This window comes from Anticarsia gemmatalis, chromosome 4 (assembly GCF_050436995.1).
Source record: "Anticarsia gemmatalis isolate Benzon Research Colony breed Stoneville strain chromosome 4, ilAntGemm2 primary, whole genome shotgun sequence".
NCBI lineage: Eukaryota > Metazoa > Arthropoda > Insecta > Lepidoptera > Erebidae > Anticarsia > Anticarsia gemmatalis.
Genome location: NC_134748.1, coordinates 2855426 through 2877510, shown reverse-complemented (window position 1 = coordinate 2877510; position 22085 = coordinate 2855426). Strand labels below are relative to the sequence as shown.

The 22085-nt window shown below is 35.5% G+C and overlaps 2 protein-coding genes across 4 annotated transcripts in view; both read right to left on the bottom strand.

Annotated features, from left to right (window-relative positions):
- LOC142972231 (rho GTPase-activating protein 23-like) overlaps window positions 1–9965 on the bottom strand; it is a 387583-nt gene extending 377618 nt beyond the window's left edge. Inside the window, exon 1 of the mRNA XM_076113132.1 lies at window positions 9548–9965. Within this exon, the coding sequence (XP_075969247.1) occupies window positions 9548–9572 (25 nt within the window). The 5' untranslated portion in view covers window positions 9573–9965. The remainder of the gene's footprint in view (window positions 1–9547) is intronic.
- A 1027-nt stretch (window positions 9966–10992) lies between these two features.
- st (ATP-binding cassette transporter scarlet) overlaps window positions 10993–22085 on the bottom strand; it is a 31887-nt gene continuing 20794 nt past the window's right edge. For all 3 annotated transcript variants that reach the window (XM_076113126.1, XM_076113128.1, XM_076113127.1), the window contains exons 8-14: window positions 21738–21933; window positions 21238–21381; window positions 20727–20954; window positions 15248–15383; window positions 14295–14400; window positions 13972–14072; window positions 10993–11276 (exon numbers count right to left, since the gene is read on the bottom strand). In XM_076113126.1, the coding sequence (XP_075969241.1) occupies window positions 11101–11276; window positions 13972–14072; window positions 14295–14400; window positions 15248–15383; window positions 20727–20954; window positions 21238–21381; window positions 21738–21933 (1087 nt within the window). In that variant the 3' untranslated portion in view covers window positions 10993–11100. The remainder of the gene's footprint in view (window positions 11277–13971; window positions 14073–14294; window positions 14401–15247; window positions 15384–20726; window positions 20955–21237; window positions 21382–21737; window positions 21934–22085) is intronic.

Sequence of the window (22085 nt, the reverse complement as noted above, 5' to 3'; positions counted from 1 at the left end):
TTTAAAATTATGTTTTCATATAAACAAAATGATGAAGCAAATCTTAGACTGATGTGCGAGACAGTACAACAAATAAATATTCATTAACCTAACAGATCTTCTAAATCTTCCAGCGCATGCACCATTTAAATTTTTTTCGTGGACCACTATAGGAACATAGGTAGGGTACATGGCTGATTTTTACGAAATTCAGCAATAATTTTAAATACGTACACCTGCAACATCAGCATCTAATATAATTAATTCGTTTTTCAATACATTACGAATCCATCTTAAAAGATAGCAGTTCTTAAGCACGAGTGACAACTACAACACCTAGTAAACTTCGAAAGCATTAGGTATCTAGGTATCGTCTAACAAAATCCTTATCTGAAAATAGTCGTGGTTAGCGTACACACGTAATATGTGTTTGCATGCCTTATCTAACCGTACTAGTAACATGCAGTAGATGTGATAACATTCTTCGAGCATGTGCAGTTATTTACCGCGAAGAAATCGTGCATTTCTGCGTTAAAACGCTGTTCATTGTAAATGTTGACATGAAACCCGTCACGGTGTGCACAATACGAAGTTTTTTTTTTTTAGTTGGAGCACTGATTTATTTATTACATACATAAAATCACGCTTTCTTTCCATAAGCAGAGACTAGAGAACGCCATTTGATACGATCCTTACAAACTGCCCTTTCTTCAGTCACATAAATTGATTATTACTTACAATAAATATTAAATAGAATTCAATGTTATGAAACGTTTACACAGTGAAAATGAAACATTTTTTATTTTTTAATTTCACCTCAATTACCTTTTTTGTTCGACATCCAAGTTTAAATTTCTGCATCAATTGATTTATAGATCAATTAGTAGCCACAATCTTCCGGCTATCAATAAAAATACTTAACATGACAATGATTCTTACTCTGGCCTAATTGGCAATTAAAATACTACATGCACTACATGCGTGTTGCACCTAGCATTTTAAAAGACTACCGATTGTCATCACTGCTTCGCAAATCACATAGAATAAAATACTAAAACAATATAAATAAAATGTCGAATCTAAATAGCCAATCTTAGTTTGAAATACACTTCCGCTCTAAGTTTTAGATCTTGTCGTAGTAAACATAGACACCAATTGGCACTTAACCCAATACTTAACCCGGATCAATTATCTCAGCGACACAAATATTTGTTGCTTTCAGGAACATAACCTATTGACCACAAATGTACCGGTAGTTTTGTCATATAATTTTCTAGCCCTGCAAAAATATCAATACTTTAAAATGAATCAGGAAACTTCTATTGCACAGCAGGTATAAATACTTGAATTTGTAACCCCAAAGCCAAGATATTAATATTGTAGAAATATACAAATTCTGTCGTACAAAATGCAATATACCGGGTGCTGCAATAACGGCTGTTATTAAAATATGATATTGAAAAGTTAGAAGCGGAGACATGCGCTATCTATGCCCAAAGGTATGGTAACGACATGGCACGGCCGATAACTGAACTGGAACTATCGGCCAAATAACTTGGCACTGACGCAATGAATCCAGCCTCAGGAAATGTGTTATTATATTGCTGCAAGAGTATACTGCTACTTTAAAGTTTTTATAGGCATAAGAGTTTTTACCTCGTTGGTAACAAGCGAAACACTTGCAACATTGCAGAAGCTAAGCGGCGTAAGGTGTTTCCAAAAACACATTCAGATTTACGATCATACAAAACTCGAACAGTGATGAAACTAATAATTGTTATTTGAAAACAAACGATGCGTGAAATACGAGAAACACCTATAATTGTATAAAAATACGTTACAACACCATATGGCGTAAAACGTTTAAAGTAATAATGGAGTATTACCACTACGCTGGCTGCGCCATGGTAATGATTTGGTTGCGCCGGCGCAGCTCCATCGCGTCAAGGTCGCAACGACAGGATGCATTAAAGTCTTAATAATAAAGCTTCTAAACCAAACTAGGTATCTTAATTAAAACGCTATCTGTAGTTTTAAAGTAGGCAACATTCGATCGATCAAATATCATGCAAGTCTAGCTCTGCATCCCACACAATATCACAATGAAACAATACCTCAAAGATAATGACGAAACACTTTGAATATGATATACTCGGGCCTCAAGGTAACGAGTAATTAATATCTTAGTCAAGAAAATAATTAGCGCTCTAAACTCTGAACTAGTTTTATCGCGAATCTCAACTCATTCTTAGTTGACCCGGGCGTACTGGGCGCCAATACATATCTAACCATCTGACCCGCGTGCCGCTCGCTATGAATATTGATCGGCTCTGCATTAATATGGACGCCACGACCTTAATTATATCTGTTTACAGTATGCATGATCATGCACGTGGCCCCACAACAGAATGGACAAACTCGGCTACTGTATTTGTGTTTCCTCTAAATAACCTTCTCTGTACAGCTAACAGAATCCAATAATGGACGCTGACATTTTTCTTGAAACATCACGATCGTGCTTAATACGTAACTTAACCATATACGTTTGTGAGATTCATGTTCATTAATCCCTTGCATTCATAGCCCCTTCCAAAATGTCAATCTTAATGTAAATTTAACATACACAAAATCCACTTCAAAGTAATTAAAGCCGTTATTTAACCTCACAAACTCGCTGCGCGTCCTGAATAAGTCTCAGATTACACGAAAACTTTCAAAGCATTTTGTAAGTGCCCTACCAGTCTTCATAAGGGATTATGCACTTAATTGCTCCATAAATCCGAAAACCGTCTACCATAATTGCAGGTAAATATAGTAATTCACCTCGTCGTTCGCAGCAAGCTTGCGACGGAGGCTGGTGCACGTAGAAGGCCAAATATTAGCGTGTGTCATAGCTAACGGAAAACATTTACTTAACGAGCCTTTTATAGGAACTGGTCTCTTCACTCGGCCACTACGAAATGATAATCTTGTTGATACAAAGTTAAACGCGCAGGTATTGCAGATACTAAGTACGCTTTCATCGGCACGTTTCACTTCTGCTAAAAAGGAAGCCGTTAAAACAAGCACGAGTCGCAAATGATCGATGAACCTAAGAAACCTTTTAGTAATTTCCTGGTCCAGCCAATTACTCCACATTTACACTTCCTTGTTTGGACAAAAGTAACAGGCAGGACGTTCATTATTTACCCTATCTTGACAATGGCACCACTACTCATATATAATAGAACGAGACTTTATTTATTGACGGCAATAACAACTGGCGACATTGTCTAACAAACTGCTTCAGATGACGAACAAAAAATTGGACATGAACATTGATCTATTAAAAGTGGCGCTTGAGTAGTGATAGATCAAAACCGTATCGGTATCATTCTTATTAACAGTACAAAGGACAATTCGTTAGGGCTTCAAAAAAACTAATTGATTTTTTAGTACCAAAACGGCGAAGCAAAACAATTCATCGAAATGGAGTATGAATCATCGAGTGAATCGATTGGCTGATGCTATCGTGTTCGTTTTGTAAAAACAGTGTACACAAGGTTTGGGCCGTAGTCCGTAATTGTGGACATGCAAAGTGATTCAACGCGGTCACTCGATAGGGATCGCAACAACCGGCTTCGTTTTTGCAGCTTATCCGGTGTATGTTACACAACCACGAACGTACATTACGTTATTCGTATTTAAAGCTGGATTCGTTAACACAAATTAACGTTTCATGGCGGCCATGAAAGTTGTTTCAAAAATGGTACAGTTGTGTGCTCAGTAGAATTACAGATTGGAACTAATATCGTCAAGGAAGTGGAAGCCGTCGAGGACTAATAAAGGCTTGTTATGCAGAATTTTACTGGAGCATTGCACTGCAGCGGTGCGCTGTGCAGGATAATTAAGGGTCGGCGACCCGGTGCAAAGCTTACAAAGGGAGCTAGTGCTAAAATTCACCTCATACTAAACACGAGTTTAGTTAACGTGCAATTCAATAGCTCCAAGACAGGTCTATAGCACTATTAATAATACTAACATGAGTTCTTAGTTGGTAATCTATACGTATTCTTTTTGCTTTCGTAACGAGTACAATGTAAAGTTTAGTTTCTCACTTATCTTGACTCACGTATTATCTGTTTGGCCTTCAATGAGAAGAATGAGCGCTTTGTTTCATAATTTCGTCTTAAAAGCAAATTGTAACACTTGTGATGCGAACCATACAAGAGCATGCCATTGGTAAAGCCTCTTATTTTTATCTAAAAGAAACCATATGGTCGCATTATGCCATCGTCAATGTCCGTCAACATTCAGTTAAGGTTGTCTTTAGCATTTTTACGAGTAATATTGATATTCAAACGCACAAATCAGATCAACACAGCGATCTAAATTTATTCGAGAGGCACAATAACATGAATGTATAATGCCTTTCCAGTATCATCCGTTTCAATAAGTCCAGCGTCTCATGCCTTTAAAGGGGTTTTATCTGCAGCCTACATTTCAGAGCATTCCATGTTAGGGTAGCTATGTAATGTCACATGGTAAACGCATCGGCATTCATGTGTCAGGCGGGGTATTGTCCAAAACGAGTCGGCCCTGTTCCTCTCTTTTTGTTCAGAGACGTGAGACTCCACGGCGCGTCTTAACGAGCATCAAACCAGTTCCACATATCATCGCGTCATGCCAAACCTGGTAGTAAATACTTCGACACTACGTTTGTTCTCGAGCTTTTTCAGACGACGTAACTGTTAGATGGACAGTTATGATAGATGGTGGTATTGCTTGCATTCTTAGCGCAGATGTGCGATAATTACATTTCTATTCAATTACATTCTATCTGGGTCTTGTTTAGTGCTTGCACAACGGCAACGGTTTCCTTGTAACAAGCCTACGTACTATTAGTAGCATGATGATGATAAAATATTGGATCATTTATTTTCGATTGGTCTATAATGCTCTCCAAGTTTTGAATTATGCATCTCCGTACTTTAAGCAAGTAGCAGTGATACTTATTTTATAGGAAGGCAAAGATGTAATGTGTGCTACATAAAAGTGGGTCTGAAAATTAAAATTTCTTCGTGTACTGGATCTTCTTTATTGCCATTATCCATAATTATTGACTTTCACTCGGCTGTTAATGTGACCGATGCCATAGTAATTGGTTCCGAACAAGAAACTGGCAAAATTATTCTCATTATAATACCATAGGTGGTTTATAAAAAAAAACAGTACGACGCAAGTCTCCTTTCACCTTCTTGGAACGTAACCCGCTAATTATAGAGTTCATCGGTCTCAAGTTACATACAAGTTGATTTAACACGACTATTAGATTATTTATCATCGTCGAAGAATACAGTACGAGTGGTTCTTTTTACTTTGTAACTATCCAAGCGGATATTGTATCTTGATTCTCTGCCAGTAGTCCATGTACTAAATATGTCGTGTTCAAGTGACATTTGCGAACCATGTAATTTTAATCAAGTGGAACTTACATTCCTACTGGGTATGTACCTATAAAGTTGGTCATGATTTCTAACAGTAAAAAAAATGGACAAAAATGGACCAGTTTTTTTCGTTTAAAGCATTTAGTTATAATCTACATGCAGCCAGACTGGTAAAAATAGAAAGAGAATAAAGATAGATTCCAGATTAGAAACTCGTTGCAATTTACAATAGAAAAGCACAGTAGCTTTTTACTTCCGCACTTAAGTCTCGATGTTCTTGTTTATAGACTGTCTCATTAAAGCTCTTTAATATTATTGGCTTTATAAAATATGGCTACGCAGACACGTTGAAGTAAATCTGCGATAAACTGGTTAAAACGGAAATCTAGGTACCGATTTAATGAATCGCATCCGTGGTTGTCGCAATCGCCGATAGACAAGCAAGCTTCTTAGGACAAGTAAGTAAGTAGTCTTATTAATCGATAACTGGCACCAACCTGTATTTATCAGCGGTTGATTTAAAGGACTTCTTCCTGGCAATCTTCGGTAATCACTTCTCATCAATAAGACTAGGTTTTACTGGTATACCTATATCTATGTGATGAGAAATGCGACTGGGTGTGCTGTGTGAAATTGCTAATTTATTACTGGAGACTGTAAGCTGGAGCTACTCGTATTGCAGAATGCAATACACAAATCAACGTTCTCATTTTAAGTGAAGCTTCACTATGTCAAGATTCGCTTTCTTAGTTGCAAAAAATACTTAAATCTTCCTTCTTATTTGTCCAATCACGTTCAGTTTTTCTTAGAAATGATTTCGATAAACTGTGTTTATCTATCGCACACACGCTTGTAGAGCAAACGTATTTACCTCGGAGTTGATACGACACGCAATCTTTATCTACAATACAAGTAAGGCGACCTCTGTTACTCGCGAACTATGCCGTGACTACCCGCAATTAGTTCGACCATATCTTGATCTCTGGCTTATTGGTTTTGTCAAGAGTGTTTGAGAAAAATAATAACTTCGCAACAAGGATAAATCACTTGAACTCGAAGTGGACTCATAAATGAGTAGAAATGGGCTTAGTGATCATTATTTTAAATTAGCTAAAGGTCAGCTTTGATTGATGTAACTATAAATCACTTACTTATTTTAAATATTGGTCGAGGTATTCTTCTGAATTCTTTATTTACGCTTACTTTACAAGTACTTAGAGGGATTATACAAAAAGACTGGAAATGATGTTGTCGTGTGATAACTTTTCAATAACAAGTAAGAGCATCGGCATATTTTAGGTACTTACTTTACTTAACTTTACGTATTGACATACCTTTATCAATGCTGTAACGTAGCGACACTTTCAAATCGACGGGATTATACTAATCTAGTTAAAATACGAGCACTAATACGTCGCCTATCTCCTGCTTATCTCATTAAATTCCGCTATGTAATATTAACTATCAGTGCATAAACAAAGTATGTAATATTCAATAATAGTTCAAAGAGGATAAATCTATTAACTACATTATTACGACGTATTTTCCCGACTTCTAATAACAAGCTTCAAGTTTCAGTAAAACTTCAAACTAATTTCTGAACCTTGGCTTTATCTTGATATCTCTTCAACACCGCAATTATTTTTCAATTGAATATCTGCAAACTCGATCAGTCTTAGTTACATGATTCATCGAAACATATCATTATGTACAATAAATAGCTAACTAGCAGTTATTAATGCGGTTAGGGCTAGTGTTTTATTACTATGACGTCATGGACTAGACATCGAACCGCCCACAGAGTAATCTAGAGTGGTTTTATCGAGTCGATAACGTGAGTGGAGTCCACAGGTTTAGTGCTGGCTAAAATCCGATAAGAAAAGAGTCAGATTTAATCAATAACGGTTCAAACCTGTTTACTTATGCGTGTGGCGTGACGGTTATTATTATACAATAAATAAATACGTGTGATGGTGGCTTAACTACTTAAGTAATCGACTGGATATGATGAAGTATCCAACTGTAGATAGCAACATTACTTACTTTAGGATATTTACTTGGCTTTACCCTTGACTTTGGAGTATACCCTTGCCCAGCAGTGTGACAGTAATTGGTTAAACAAAACGTGAAAAATAAGTCATGGCTTGCGCTAAAATTTAGTTTCGGGTTTAATACTTCATCATCTGATTACATTCGAGGAAAATTTGTAGCATTTTGAAAGCAGATCAATGGAGATAGCGTCATAGCATATTAATTCACCAAATACATTCTGTGATGATGGAAAAATCGGCTGTAGTCGAAATACCAGCGACATAAATATACTTTATTGCCTTTAAATTGGCGTATCTCCGAAACTGCAACGTTTGACTTCTAAGTAAACTGTTGCATTATAAATAGAAATCTACAAGTACTTACTTGAGTACAGTCGGTGCTACTACTTGCTATCTACGCTATCTACCAAGTTATCTAGGTTCTAAGTGCTAATGATTCGAAAGCTTATGGAAGCAAATACGAGCTTCGTTTTACTTGCACGATATAACGCAGTTTCGTAAATGTGGTTTAGTATAATGTTCGATATCATTTCGTTTTTGCATAATTAAGGACGGTTTTTCCATCTTCCAATACATATCGAACAATGTTATTATTATGAATGCAGCACTAACGTATGCAGCTGACACAATGACAACGAAAAAAATAATGATTTTTCATTCTAAAAAGGTTTTGTATTATTAGCTATCTAAGTTCTAAGCAAACTGCTGAAAGCCACTAAATGCGTGCTACGATCTGAGTTTGATCGCTGTGAAGTTGCACTTATTTTGATCAAGAGCAACAGGAGATCGTTTTTCCTTAAATCTAGAGATAATAAGAAAGAAAAGGAAGACTTTGCAATAAGTTTTAAATGTCGAGAGAGATTGAGCACGTTTCATTAAGCAGGCAGAGCTAGAGTATAATAATGAGGGTATTTTCTATGACATCAACAGGAAAATTATGATTTCATGAACTCATTAGGTCCGACCTAGGTAGGCATAAACAATAATTAGTGGCAGTTTTTCATATTTGATACATAAAACCTTGCGATATTTCGGAGAGTCCGTGAAATAACTAATTTTGTTTAAGTAGGGACTTAAAGTTACATAGGTTAGTTGAATAGGACAAACCTCCAGTCATTGATAAGTAAATGAAAAAGTTCTATTATCTTTTTACTATATTAGCAATCTTATTATGTACAGATACTTATTCTATCGTAAAGTTTTCGAGTTGTATCGAGTAACTCGGTGAATGAACACGATAAACATTGAGCCAAATTTGTTGTCGAAACAATAACACCAACATATGACGCGAAGGGTAAATTATCATGAGAATAGAACAGACAGGATGTTTAGCGTAAAAAATAGAACCAGCCATTATTCTAACTAGGTGGATCATCTAACTAGTGAATTGTTTTATGCAAATGTGGTATAATACACGTGGACGGTTAAAAAACTAGGTACAATGTTATGGTCGATGTACCATGAATCTACGTGTTATGGACAACTATTATCTACTAAATGGATCCCTATAACTATAAAGAAGGTTTTCTTATTAAGTTTTTACCATATGGCCAGGTTTTAGGCTCGTAACATTACCACACAATCAATTCAAACTTTATCGTTCGATCCATAAACGTCTAAACACGGGTGCATAAAAAACATTTGGATAATCAAAGACTCGTCCTTGTTTCTCTTTGGTCCCTTTGTAATTCCTGTGCGGAGGTTGCATTCTCTCGGTGGCGCGGCGCGGCGCACGCTCACCAAGGTGCATGAAGGCCTGTGCGGCTGTGCGCGCCCCCGACTACATACACCGAGCTCACCGCCAACGGCTTTGTAACTTTAAAGTTAAGCACTTTCTTTAGCGCCTACAATACATAAATAAAACGAAACAGCAACAGAACTCAACAAGTTCCCGCCTAAAATCAAGTTTATCGAACTTATCTTCGGTCTCAAATATAAAAGGAACAAGTTTGTAAGTTTTGTTACTGTAAATAACAAACAGTTCTGTCAAGATTTGAGTGAATACTTTGTAGTGGCCACACGAAAATAGGACATTAGATAAATAAACAACACACTATCAGTACCGATAAAATAACTGGATGTCTTACTAACCTGATGGCTCGGCGCAGTCACTCATAATCCAAGCTGCATTTTAACCTCAAAAGGCACTTATGGCACGGTCACGAAACGCGAAGGTCACGGTTATGTTATATTGCATAATATCACCAAGCCTTAACACAAGTAACTGTAGGGATTTACAAAAAACAATACACGAACGAGGATTACTGTTAATGCTGTTATCATAAACACACGAATGCACAGTTCGATGCACGTTTATATTTCAACAAACGACGCGAGTATCCATTCAAGACTCCATCAAATCGCATATTTGAAGAGTTATCTAAATAAAACAAGCACCAGTGAGGACTCGATGTCATAAGTTTTATGCAGTTTACGAATAAACATGTCACAGCCGTGCACTGCACTCCGTCTGACACGACGAATATGGCGGATGAATTTGAACTACGCTTGCGCGGCACAAGGCACGGAGCGAACGCCGTTGTTCGCCGGCAGGTACAAAAACATGGGCGATAGTGCTGCCATCTGTTTAGAGTATACTGAACTTTTATGAAAGTCGGTATTAGACGATAGTAAAGGTTTGTACCAACTATTTATAGATGGCAGTATTAAAAAATAGAAGTAGACAATCGATGGCTTGTTTAAATTACTAATATAAAAATGGACTACTTGTTTGTTAACTTTTTGTTATACCAATACGGTTTAGTTTTTTTTTGTTTTGAATTTGTCATTCGTCATCGATTTTGGTAGGTAGGTACCTATCTAGTACCTATTTCTTCCTTCATTTTATAGTGCAGGAATAAATAGCTTCTTCATTTCATTTAATATTTTATGAAACGAATTAAGTACCTAAGTGGGTAGGTAGGTAGGTATATCAATTTTGTTAACTTTCTTAGCATCACATCGTAAATAACTATCTAGAAAATGACCTAGGTACCTACTTACTTAGGTACTAGGTGTGTATGCGATACATAAGGTAGGTACGGTTTTAAAAAAGTCTTATCAGTACCAATCATGATTAGCAGGTAGGACTGGCTACTAATCAATCTAAATAAAAGAAGTTTAAATAATGTATTAATAAACATTTGGATGCTTAGACATATCTTAACTTTTTTAATATATTACTTTTAGGTGGTACGCACCTAAGCTTTCCACAGTTGCTTCGAAACTTATTTAAAAATATAGAAGCGAGTATGTAAGTAGGTAGGTACCTATGATACCTTAGTATTGACAATAGAAAACAGAAGATTTATAGTAAGTATTCTGTTTTTTTATGGTGTTGATACTAGCAGCAAAGTTATTTAAGGAGCGGAGCAGAAAATAAATTATTTTATACCAATTAAGTATTTCTAACAAGGCTCTTCCTCTTATGTCATTTTCTTTAATTAGCCCTTCATATATCTTTTTATCTCTAACCAACCACCCTCATTCATTTCATTCCCAACCACAGGTCACCCATCCACAAAAAAACAGAACAATTTAAAACAATAATACATTTATTTAAATTATTTACATCTGGCGGAATACATTTATCATAATAGACACCATACATACACCGTAGAACAAATCTCTTATTAATTAAAACATTATTTTCGCCTTGTCCTATGTCTTAGTGCTAAAACGGCTAAGCTATGGAAGACTAGGTAGAGAATGAAGAGAGCTATGACGTCACGCCAGAGGTCGCTGGTGTGGAAGTCGTAGGTTGAGAGGACTTCCTCGCCGGTGCTCAGGCATGGCACTCCGGTGCGGTTGGTGTTGCATGCTGGAACAATAATAAAATATTAGATTCTTTTAAAACTATAAACATGTTAAAGTTTTAAGGATTTGTATGAGGTATAACGACACTCACACCCGGTTTCTGAGACACATTTAGCGGTAGTTTATCAATTATTTAAAAAATTATTCAATAGCGTTTAAGGTCATATAAAAATGGAATTTTGAATAAATAAACTACCGCTAAATGTGCCTCAGAAACCGGTGGTTGGTCGATAAAATTCAACCATCGTGTAGGTATTAGTTAAAAAAAAATGGATTATGAACTACCTATTCAACTACTACCTCTTGCGGCGCAACCGCTATCGAATTCCTATTGAAGGCGTAAGTAACATATAAAAAAATCTTGTTTTTATCGGTATATTGCGAGACCTACATGGTGTGTGTTTCAATTTAACGCATAATGTTTAACAAGCAACTACCTTTACCAAATTGTATTTCAATAACTTCACGTAACGCAGAAGCTACACAGAAATCCCTTAGCGCCATTTTTTCCTACCCGCATTCGTACAACCATTTGTCAAGAATACACAAACAAAAGCCATCTTATTGAACAACTAGTTTAACACATTTTAAACAGAAAGTTCCCCAAATATTATTGTCTTTTAAATATTTTTTTCTATTTACCTGGCAGACCCTTTTTGCAGGGAATACCCTAGCGCCATATCTTGTTACCTGCGCCATTGTAAAAAAAATACAACAGGTGGTCTATGAAAGAGGAAGTGTTAATGACAGTGCATCTTGTGCCATAATGTAACATTCGAAATTTGATTTATTTTTTAAGAACTTGTTTTATAGAGGTGGGGTTTGAACTTCGTTTTAATCTATTAGTTTTTATTTTTAACGTGGTTTTATTCGCTCGTAAAATTGATGATTTATTGATGAATAATTAAAAAGCTTTTGTAGTGACTAATGTCTGAGTGCGCGTTGATAATAAAAACGAATGGAAATTTTAGAGTAATTCATTTGTCACATGTAAAAATCGGCACACCTTTACAAGCATTATATAGAACTCTTTCATATTAATTTTTGCCTTAAAATAGGGGCCATAGGAATGATTTCATAAAATTTTCACACAGATAACCCACTTAATGCAACCTATTTACTTGCGTTTGAAGGAATAATTCAGTTTCCCGTCTTGTTAATATCATAGAGAAAAGAATTTCGAATGCATATGCCACAAATAAGTGCAATACATTTTAATGTACGTGACTATTCATCTCTATTGCCAAAATTACAATAATTAATCGTAAATTCTTCGCAAAAGCGACATAACTCATCACTAAAACCTTGTTGCCAAGGGGTCTTGAACTCTAGGCAGAGTTCACAATAGCATAGATTGATCTAATAGCAGTCATCAAGTCATCAAACACACACATAACATGGACACCGCAAGCCAGTCGGCGGGAGCAACATACAGGCAACGAGAATAATATTGTGCAATACGTTTGGTACTTTTCCGCTTCTAGTTGTAACAAGGTCTGCGGTCCCACACGCAACGAAAATTACGTTTTAAGCTACAGAAACAATAAATAGCAAGAGGAAATTCAAAAATTGTGTTTGATTAAAAAACCGTTGTCGCTAAATTATAATAAAATTAATGAATGAATTATAAAAATAATTAAAATAATTAGTAAGGCAAGGAAAGTTTGTAAAGATCGTACCAAGTGGCGTTCTTTGGTCTTGGCTTGCCACTATGGTAAAAAGGCGTGATATTAGGGATGCCTGAGAAAAGTATAATTGTATGTAAGCGCTCTTGGCAATGTAAGTTTGTTCTTTTGCAGAAAAGAATACCTACTTAAAAATTAAATAAGTAATAAATAGTTTCTATGTGAATGGTAATTCAAGCTAATCATAGCTTTTAGTATGTTAACTAGCCAGCAAATAAAAATGTTTAAAAAAACCCAATAAGTTTTAATAGATTAACTGTCTGGCAAAAAACTCTACGTCTAAACAGAATTTAGCACCCATCTTATAATGTTATCATTAAACACATCAGTCTGTACCGTCTCAAATTACAGATTAATATAACCAACTCCAGTAAAATAAAACAAATTAGATCTAATCTAACATAACTAAGAACTATAAATATCTACTGAAAAGGTCGATTGTCCCACAAGTTAAATACTAAGTTCCAAGATCAACGGGTTGTTATAACTATTATTACCTAGTTAGATCATTATCTAAAACAGTTATATGGATACTAGATAATTATAATAATATGCAGTTAGCCTTTTTATTTTTGTAGGAAGATAGGTATCGATTTGTTATTATTCCAGTCAAAACTTCGCACTGTTAATTTGTAAATTCTACTTAACAGTTTCAAACGTGCAAGACCCTTAAATTTTAATCGGAATATATTGTTTTCAACAATTACGGAGGTTCCTATCAATACGGCTCTTATAGTTATTAGTTTACTTTGAAGTTTTAGGAAAGGAATCCTACTAATATAATTATTGCGTAAGTCTTTGAGGTTGAACGTAAATATGTTTGTAACTCTTTCACGAACAAAGTAGGTACATGACGGATTTGAATGCTATTTAGTACACAGACAGTTTATATTTAAGACATAGGTTATTGCTTACCCCGGGAAATCTTTTTACATAGACAAAGTCATGGGCAGAAGCTAGTATATTAATAAAATATGGTTAAATAGTTACATGCGATGATATTATTATACTCACGTATATCTTCAACGCCGTCCCATTGCAGTATGCTCATTGCTTCGTTGGAGTACATCAGCCACGACAGGTGACGTATCCAGGATACGTATTTTGGCATTGAACTGTAAAGAAGTAAATTATTTGTAAGGCTTTCTTAACATCAAAGTTCTATACAAGGAGATCTAGAGAGCAATCCCATTTTTCGAATGGAACAAGAAATATGCGCGTCTACAACTTTACTACTGAAAAAACATAGAGCATCAGTTAAACCATCAAAGAGTTTTTGGCTGAACAATTGACTTTTAAGATAACAAAATAAAACAAGAATAAAAAATGAGTTTTACCTTAATTTAACGAAGAGTCCCGAAGTCATCATAAGCGCATAGTCAAAAGGCACGAGGTACGCAATGGCGACCGGCATCGATCCAAACGCACACGAGAAGAAAGAACCTGGAAAAAACGAACATTTCACTTTAAGTAACAGTCGTATTTTCAGAAATAATTCTATTTTTCTGTCGCTTGCAATAGGGAGCAAGTTTTGGCTTAGGTATTTGCAGAATATAGGTAAGAACTGTTGTCACGCCAGCGGGCTTAGAGACACGAAGACTCTGAACACTTATCCAATTTCAATTCGCAACCCAGAGAGTTGAGGCCGCAAGAAAAAACACTAGAATACTAACCTACTGGTTGTAAAATTGTTTTCCATAATATTCGCCTAACAAGATATAATAAGCTTATTGAGTGTCGACAGGTTCGCGTTTTTCCACCCCATTTTACACCCTTACTAAAGACTTACAAGCTCACGGAAACGCGTCCTTAATTTGAATTAATTGTATTAAGTTTCAACGTAAGACATTTGTGGGGTTTGTCTTTATCGAGACTCGAGCCCTTAGCAATAGGGGAAGAGTCATATCGATTGTTATTACTTTAACTGAAGACAGGATTACTTTTTACATTTGATGAAGTAAAACATTGTGCCGAACCTTATATTTCCCGAATATTTTTACAATTCACTGATAAAATCAGTAATTAAATTCAAATTCTAAATATTCTTTATTCCGTAAACATTGTACAAAGTATTTAAATTAGTCATAGTTACATAACCTTTTACGGGAGACCATAAGCCAGTAGTAGCAATAATTTACTTAATCTATTTTTAAGGTCGTTGTCCATCATTTAATCCACCAAATGAAGGGATAATAGCTTACTCATGCGCGGACATTATCTTTCTCAGTAGCATAAAAATGATCATAATCTAAAAAGTTAATCATCAATTTCCGCAAAGAGTTTTACTTACCACAAGCGATAGCCACGTTGAGCACCAATATAGCAAGGAACACGGTGAAGCTGAACGCGTACACAGAGGCTCGCAGACCAGCGATCCAGTACACCACCAGCGTGAACAGTGTCGGCTCCACTAGAAGACCTGGCAACTGCAAATAAAATATATATTACATACATATTATTTCATCTGATTCTTTTGTAGACCCAATGGTAGCGTATTTTGAACAAAGTGCTATTTTGAAAAACTTTTTGAAACTTTTAGATTTTCTCCCAGAATATTCTCAATACTAATAACTCGGAGTTTGGTAATGTATTGATGAGACTCACTTTCTATTAAATGAGATTTCGTTGTATCGCGGAGCGGAATTGTACTTCATACACCAATCTAAGCCTTTGGTTAAATCTATACTAATATTATAAAGCTGAAGAGTTTGTTTGTTTGTTTGTTTGTTTGAACGCGCTAATCTCGGGAACTGCTGGTCCGATTTGAAAAATTCTTTCAGTGTTAGATAGCCTATTTATCGAGGAAGGCTATAGGCTACATAACATCACGCTACGGTCATAAGGAGCGGAGTAGCAACGAAAAATGTTACAAATACGGGGAAAATTTTGACTCATTCTCTTAGGTGACGCAAGCGAAGTTGCGCGGGTCAGCTAGTAATAATTATAAAAGGCGTAATGTCAGAAATAAATTTAATGCTACATTCTTTGAAGTTTGCTTCCTTGTACGCCCGCGATAAGCCCACAGATTTTTTGTGAGTAGTCTTAATAATGTCAATACAAAGTTTTTGTAACAATCAATTTTAACATAAGATTGCTATCCGTTGCATGTACATTTTTACAGTAAACTTATTGAAAACATTGTTTTCTACAGGTAGAGATATAAGTAATGCACATCCAAGAAACCGAGAACATTTTAAAATCGTCGGTCAAAAATTGCCTACTTATTGATCCTTAATTCACACAAACCAAGTCGCTAGAACAACTAGTTTAACGATGTTATTATTGTGAAATAAACAATGACATAATGCATTTTTCGTTACATTCAACCCATTGACATTATACTTAGTTCGAGAATGTCGGCAAATCGTGTTCACATAACGGGAATTATTAATAAAAAGTATTGTTATTACATTGCGCAACATAACATAATATTCAGTTTTATTAAGTAGGTACCTACCTATTCTGAAATAACGTGACTAGTTTTTAATAAGAAGGATTTTTTATCTATATTTTGATCTCGCGGTGCAAATGTCACATGCGCTCACATTTTTCGAAAATGCAATTTTTTGTCTTTCTAATATGTATAATAAATGCAGATATATTTGTAAAAATGGGTGATTTACCGTTCGTTACTCTTTTTATTAAAACTACTGGAATGATTTTGCTGACGTTTCGTACATGGATAGCTTAAAACCTGTATTAATACATAGGATGCGTTTTACGAAGTCGCGGACAAAATGTAGGTAGATTCTATATACAGAAAAGGGAACCACCAAAATGTATCTGGGTTCTACGCATAACCTTTAGAACAACCAGACTAAATTGGATCATACTTTTTTAATATATTTGTAACTGTCAGGACAAGGTTTGCATAGGATCGAAGGGATAAAAATTGCCACAGGAACGATATCAACAGGATAAAATTGTACTAGACTCGGACGAAGTCAGACAAGTCCGCTAGTATTATTATAACAATATATCGTGGCCTTGTCAGTACTGACACAGAAATATGGCGGGAACTAATACGCAGAGGCTCGACACGCGATGTATGATAGTCATAAATCATGTCGAAACAAACACTTAGATACGAGAAAAACTACAAAGTAACTTGTTTAATTGATAATGATATTCGCAGATATCGTGCCTTGAAAATTGGTGCAAATAATCTGGGAATAATATAAAAAGAATTGAAATCTAAAAAAAAAATATTTAGTTTGGTCATTGAGTCCATCACAGCTTTTAGACAGATTCAGCTAGTAAATTTAGAAAGAGCTAAACTCATCAATTAATAAATAAAAAACTCTTCCGTTACTGAACGACTGACTGATGGACAACACGCAGCCGAAACTACTGAGCATAGTTCATCGTAGAAGGGAAAATTCTTTAAGAAGAGTAGAGTAGAACTAAGAGTGGATTCTTGGACCCCGTACTCTACACGAAATACTAGAATTTTCCGCATAGCAGCACACTTTCATAAACATTGTATGCTTAACACAATAATTGAGGATATAAACTTTGTTAACTTAGTAACATCTTTAAGTACTATCAATATTAAGTATATCAATAAAGCAATTATGTTGCAGATTAACAATAAAACATTAAACATAAAACAAAGTAGCAATGAATAAAGTTATATAATATTTACAATGCATTGTTGCGGCCCACGTGTAACGCAGACAAACACACTGAATGACACGTGAGCTAAGCTTTTAGTCATCAAGTTGTTTATTGGCTGTCTACAGACAAACGTGTTTTTTACAAACTTTAAATGTCGGTTAAATTATATACGGTTACGGATGTTAGGATGTGAATGAATATTTTTAAACCGAATTTTAATTTACTTCCAAAAATTTGCCGATGTTGTGTGGCTAAGAATTATTTTAGCGGGTGTGCGGTGCAAGAAATCGTCGTGACTTCTTTAGAACAGTTTTTTCAATTGATTTAAAGTTCCTAATTCGGACATGGAGAGCGTGATGGACTCAAGGCCTACCACCAGCGGAGTAGCTAGGTGGGCTGGTGTAAAAAAACTAGAGTCATCTACACCTACTTAAAAAAAAAGTTTATTTGATCTGGGTCCGGGGCCATCTGAGCTTGAGAGCTTTGGTAACCATAGAGCAGCTAAGCCGATTCCCACCACCTTTCCCACCCTGGGAGAAGATCATTACATAACAGTGGGACAGTACCCGGTTTCTAAAATAATTGCGCGTTTCACCTAATTTTAGTGCATACTTACATTTTTTATATCTAAGATTATGTATCAAACATTTCATCTATGCTTATATTAACGCATATTTATTTGCACATTATATTAAAGACCGCCATTACAAATATGTAAATATTGTTAACCAGTTTATAATGAAGTTTTTTCAGCGGCCATACTTGTGTTAAGATACAGAATATTGTGCAATCAATATTCAGGTTCTACCAGTATAATGCTTGGAAACGAGTTAATAAATCATATGAATTTTAAAGTTGAATTTATTTAGGTATTTTTTATAGCGGAAATAGTTAACCAATGCAGTTTTAAACTGAAGTAATTTTAAAGGCCACAGTTAGCCAACATTGCGCATTTGACTTAGATCCTTATGTGACATAATTTTTCCATAAAAAAACCGACTGACCTCAAGCAATATATGTCTCGTTATTCGCATCACGAATGCGCGTTTTCAGGAAATATCAAAGACTCAGGAAATATCTTTTCTTGCCCAAATGGAACCATAAGGAAGCATCATTCAAACACTAAAATGAGGATCTTCAAAATCGACCCACCCAGTAAATAGATAAGAGGTAACAAATATAAAAAGAAACCGACGAATTGAGAACATCCATTCTTTTTTGAAGTCAGTTTAAAATAAAAAAAAAGTTAAAAGCATGAAGCATGTACTTGAATCCGGCATTAATGTTTTCATATGTTTTTCTTTACTTTTTTCTCTTACTGGGCCAATTTTAAAACGGCCGACTTTGACATTAAAGGTTCACCCACCTACAACCTTAAAGGTGACAAACCTTTTTGCATGTGACAATCTTTTTAGAAAAAGATACAAGCGTGCCGAAAACACTGGCAATCACGTGTATTAGTATTCACTATGATTTTTAGTATTTTTTTTTATTTGAAAAATATTATCATAATATAATTGCTCAAGTATGCTTATAATATGATCATAATAATATCAGCTTCATAAGAAAATTAAACTCAGAAAACTTAACTAAAAGAAAATGTAAACTAATGTGGAGAAATTGCTTTACAAGATATAATCACTAAATTAATTCATAATTTTAATTCTGATTCAAAAATACAAAAAAGATTTTTTTAAAGACGCTGACCTTCTTTTAATCTCATAATTTATCTAAAAATTGCAAACTGGTACGAATTAATCGCTTGAACAATAAAATTAATTAATGAAATATTTTTGTTTCAGAATTGTTAAAGTTTTCCTAATTTCATGTGACATTTGTGTAATCGATTATACCTAAAGTGTTTTGGTGCATGTTTTATTTGCATAAACGTTAGAAATGGTAATCGCGTTTCAATTTATTTTATTATATAACATCACGTGTTAGAACATGCTCTGTAAAAATCTTGGTCAAACAAATATTTGTTTTATTTTCCATACAATGTTTTAAGATAAAATTATTTGAATCATTGATAATGTTGCGTACTGCGTTTTATTTATTTTGTTATCAAGGCATTAGTGTACTTGATTCTTTGTTTTCGTCTAATTTATAGGCCAGCTTTTTTTACTGAATTAGAGCATATTTTTTTATAAAATTATGGCTACGGTGAATCAATAGCCGAACACACACTAAACGAATCATTTCTGATCGGCAATGCCGTGACCCGGAATCAATCGCTTCTAAGCGCGATGCAGTGTTTGAGGCGCCCATAGCCAGTTGCGCTCACCGGTCGGTAAACGATCTGTGGGTGAAGCAACCGTTGGCGCGGTTATTCCATAGATGGGTGACCGCATAGTGGTATTTGAACTGGGCGTCTCCGTGCTTCGGAGGGCACGTAAAAAGTCGGTCCCGGTTGTTGTCGATAAAGATAACAGTCGTTAAGCCTCGTCAAAGGCCTTCGGGCGGCTTGAACAACTTTGACACTAGGTTGACCACTAACCATACGATAAGAAGAAGGTCGTCAGAACGTTTGCGATCGTTTGGTGTACAGTCGGTAATAATAAGTATAAGAAGCCAGAATGAACACAATTATTTTTCAATAAATTGACATCAATTAATGTCAAATAAAATGTCAAGATTGCATGTCAAGCGATCGTCGCCACCATTAATCATCCATTAAATAAACATAATGGATCATATCCACAACGATGTCCATTGCCGACTTGCGGTCGACATTGTTGACTACATTGACTGATCTATATTGTTGATTGCAATAGTCAGTGTTAGTGACTCAGCTACGGATAACTGTCGGATAACCTAACCTATCAGATAGATATGATATTGATAAAAATCTGTCATCAAACTCCTTGCTAAGCAAATCGTAACTTATAGGTATTTACTAATCTGTTATCTCTCCTTGATTGACCAATTGTCAGGTCTTGTACTTAGCCTCTAATCTACAGTTTTAACTTTTCATCTTTCGCATATCATGTTTATTGTATTTTAAGAGTAACTTGTGCCGAAACGTCAGGCAATACAAATTAAAACGTATGTTCGCGTTGAATCCCGTATGCAAAAATCTAAGGTGTATAGAAGGTAAAAATATTTATGAAACTGCCAGCAACTTCACTACAAAAAACATAAATATTACTTACCAAAGCAATCATTCTAGCGACGTAATAAACTGGAGCCGAATACAGCCCAGCCTTCAACTCTCTGTTCAGCAGCGGGAACTCTTCAGGGAACATGTGGAGTACCGAGTACATGGGACTGAAGGTGTTCTCTGCGATGATGATGAACAGAGCTCCTTGCACGTCCTGGATGCCTGACTGTGTTAGACGAGCTGTGCCCATGAAGCATAGGCCTGCTGTTAACGCTATAGCCTGGAAGAGAATGCAGGTATTAGGAAAATTATTTCGAAATAAAATCGTACTTAGTAGTTATCATTGTAAAGTTTGGCTGTGGTCTTTCAGAGAAACTGATTAATGAAAGTTAATGGAAAGAGACTTATCTGAAGTAAGACAAAGACATGAGGTTTTTTTAAACCTACTATTCAAAAGAAGTCTTAAACTTCTGAAGCAAATAAAAGCAAAATAAAAAAATATATATCCTATTATTCGTCACTAAAAAGTTGATAACCATCTTAAACTCTAACATATAACTTACCAATTTCTGTAATATTCTAACAAACTGCACCCGTGGATCTCTGATGATGATGATCAGATATCTGTATATGAGCCACAGTAGCTTTGTGAGGAAGAACGGAGGCTGGAACGCGTCTTCAGCTTCACGACGAGCGACGGCATTTGTCTACAACAAAATAACTAAAGTTAACGACTGCCTGATGGTCTAGGGATTACGGGTTGTCAAAACATATTTATTTTATATTATAACACTTTTCAGTTGAGTCAACAAAAAAAATCAGAACCACCAATTGAATGAAGAAAAAAATATGTAAATCCGTTCACACTCCGCGCAGAAATCCAAAAAAACTACCAGATGAATTAAAAACCTCCTTCTTTTTGAAGTTGGCTAAAAATTAAAGCAAAATGATTGGCCTAAAACTAAAGGTGTGTCTAATAAAAGTAGTCCTTTTAAATATTTATTGCATAACATGTTAATAAAACAAGAAAAACTAGAAAAGTAAGTATTCATTTATTACTTACCGAATCATCACTATTCATCAGATGGAACTCAAAGTGTATTTCCATATCGAGTTCTTTGGCGGCATCGCTGACTGCGAACCTGTCGCAGACGCTCTTGATGGCCTGACGAGACGCGGCTTCAGAGCCAGGAGTCAGGGATAGAACCTTGATGAAGTAGTCCGTGGGGTTGTACATGAGGGGGCAGTGGTGGCCCAAACTGTGGGGAAGGGGCATGGATATTACTCATTCACTGTGGACCCAGGGCCTAATCCCTCCCTCGTTTTGGAGGAGTCTCTTGCCCAGTAGTGGGACAGTAAGGGGTTAAAAAACTTATTTATGTCTTCTTTTCTTACTCCCTACATGCAATGC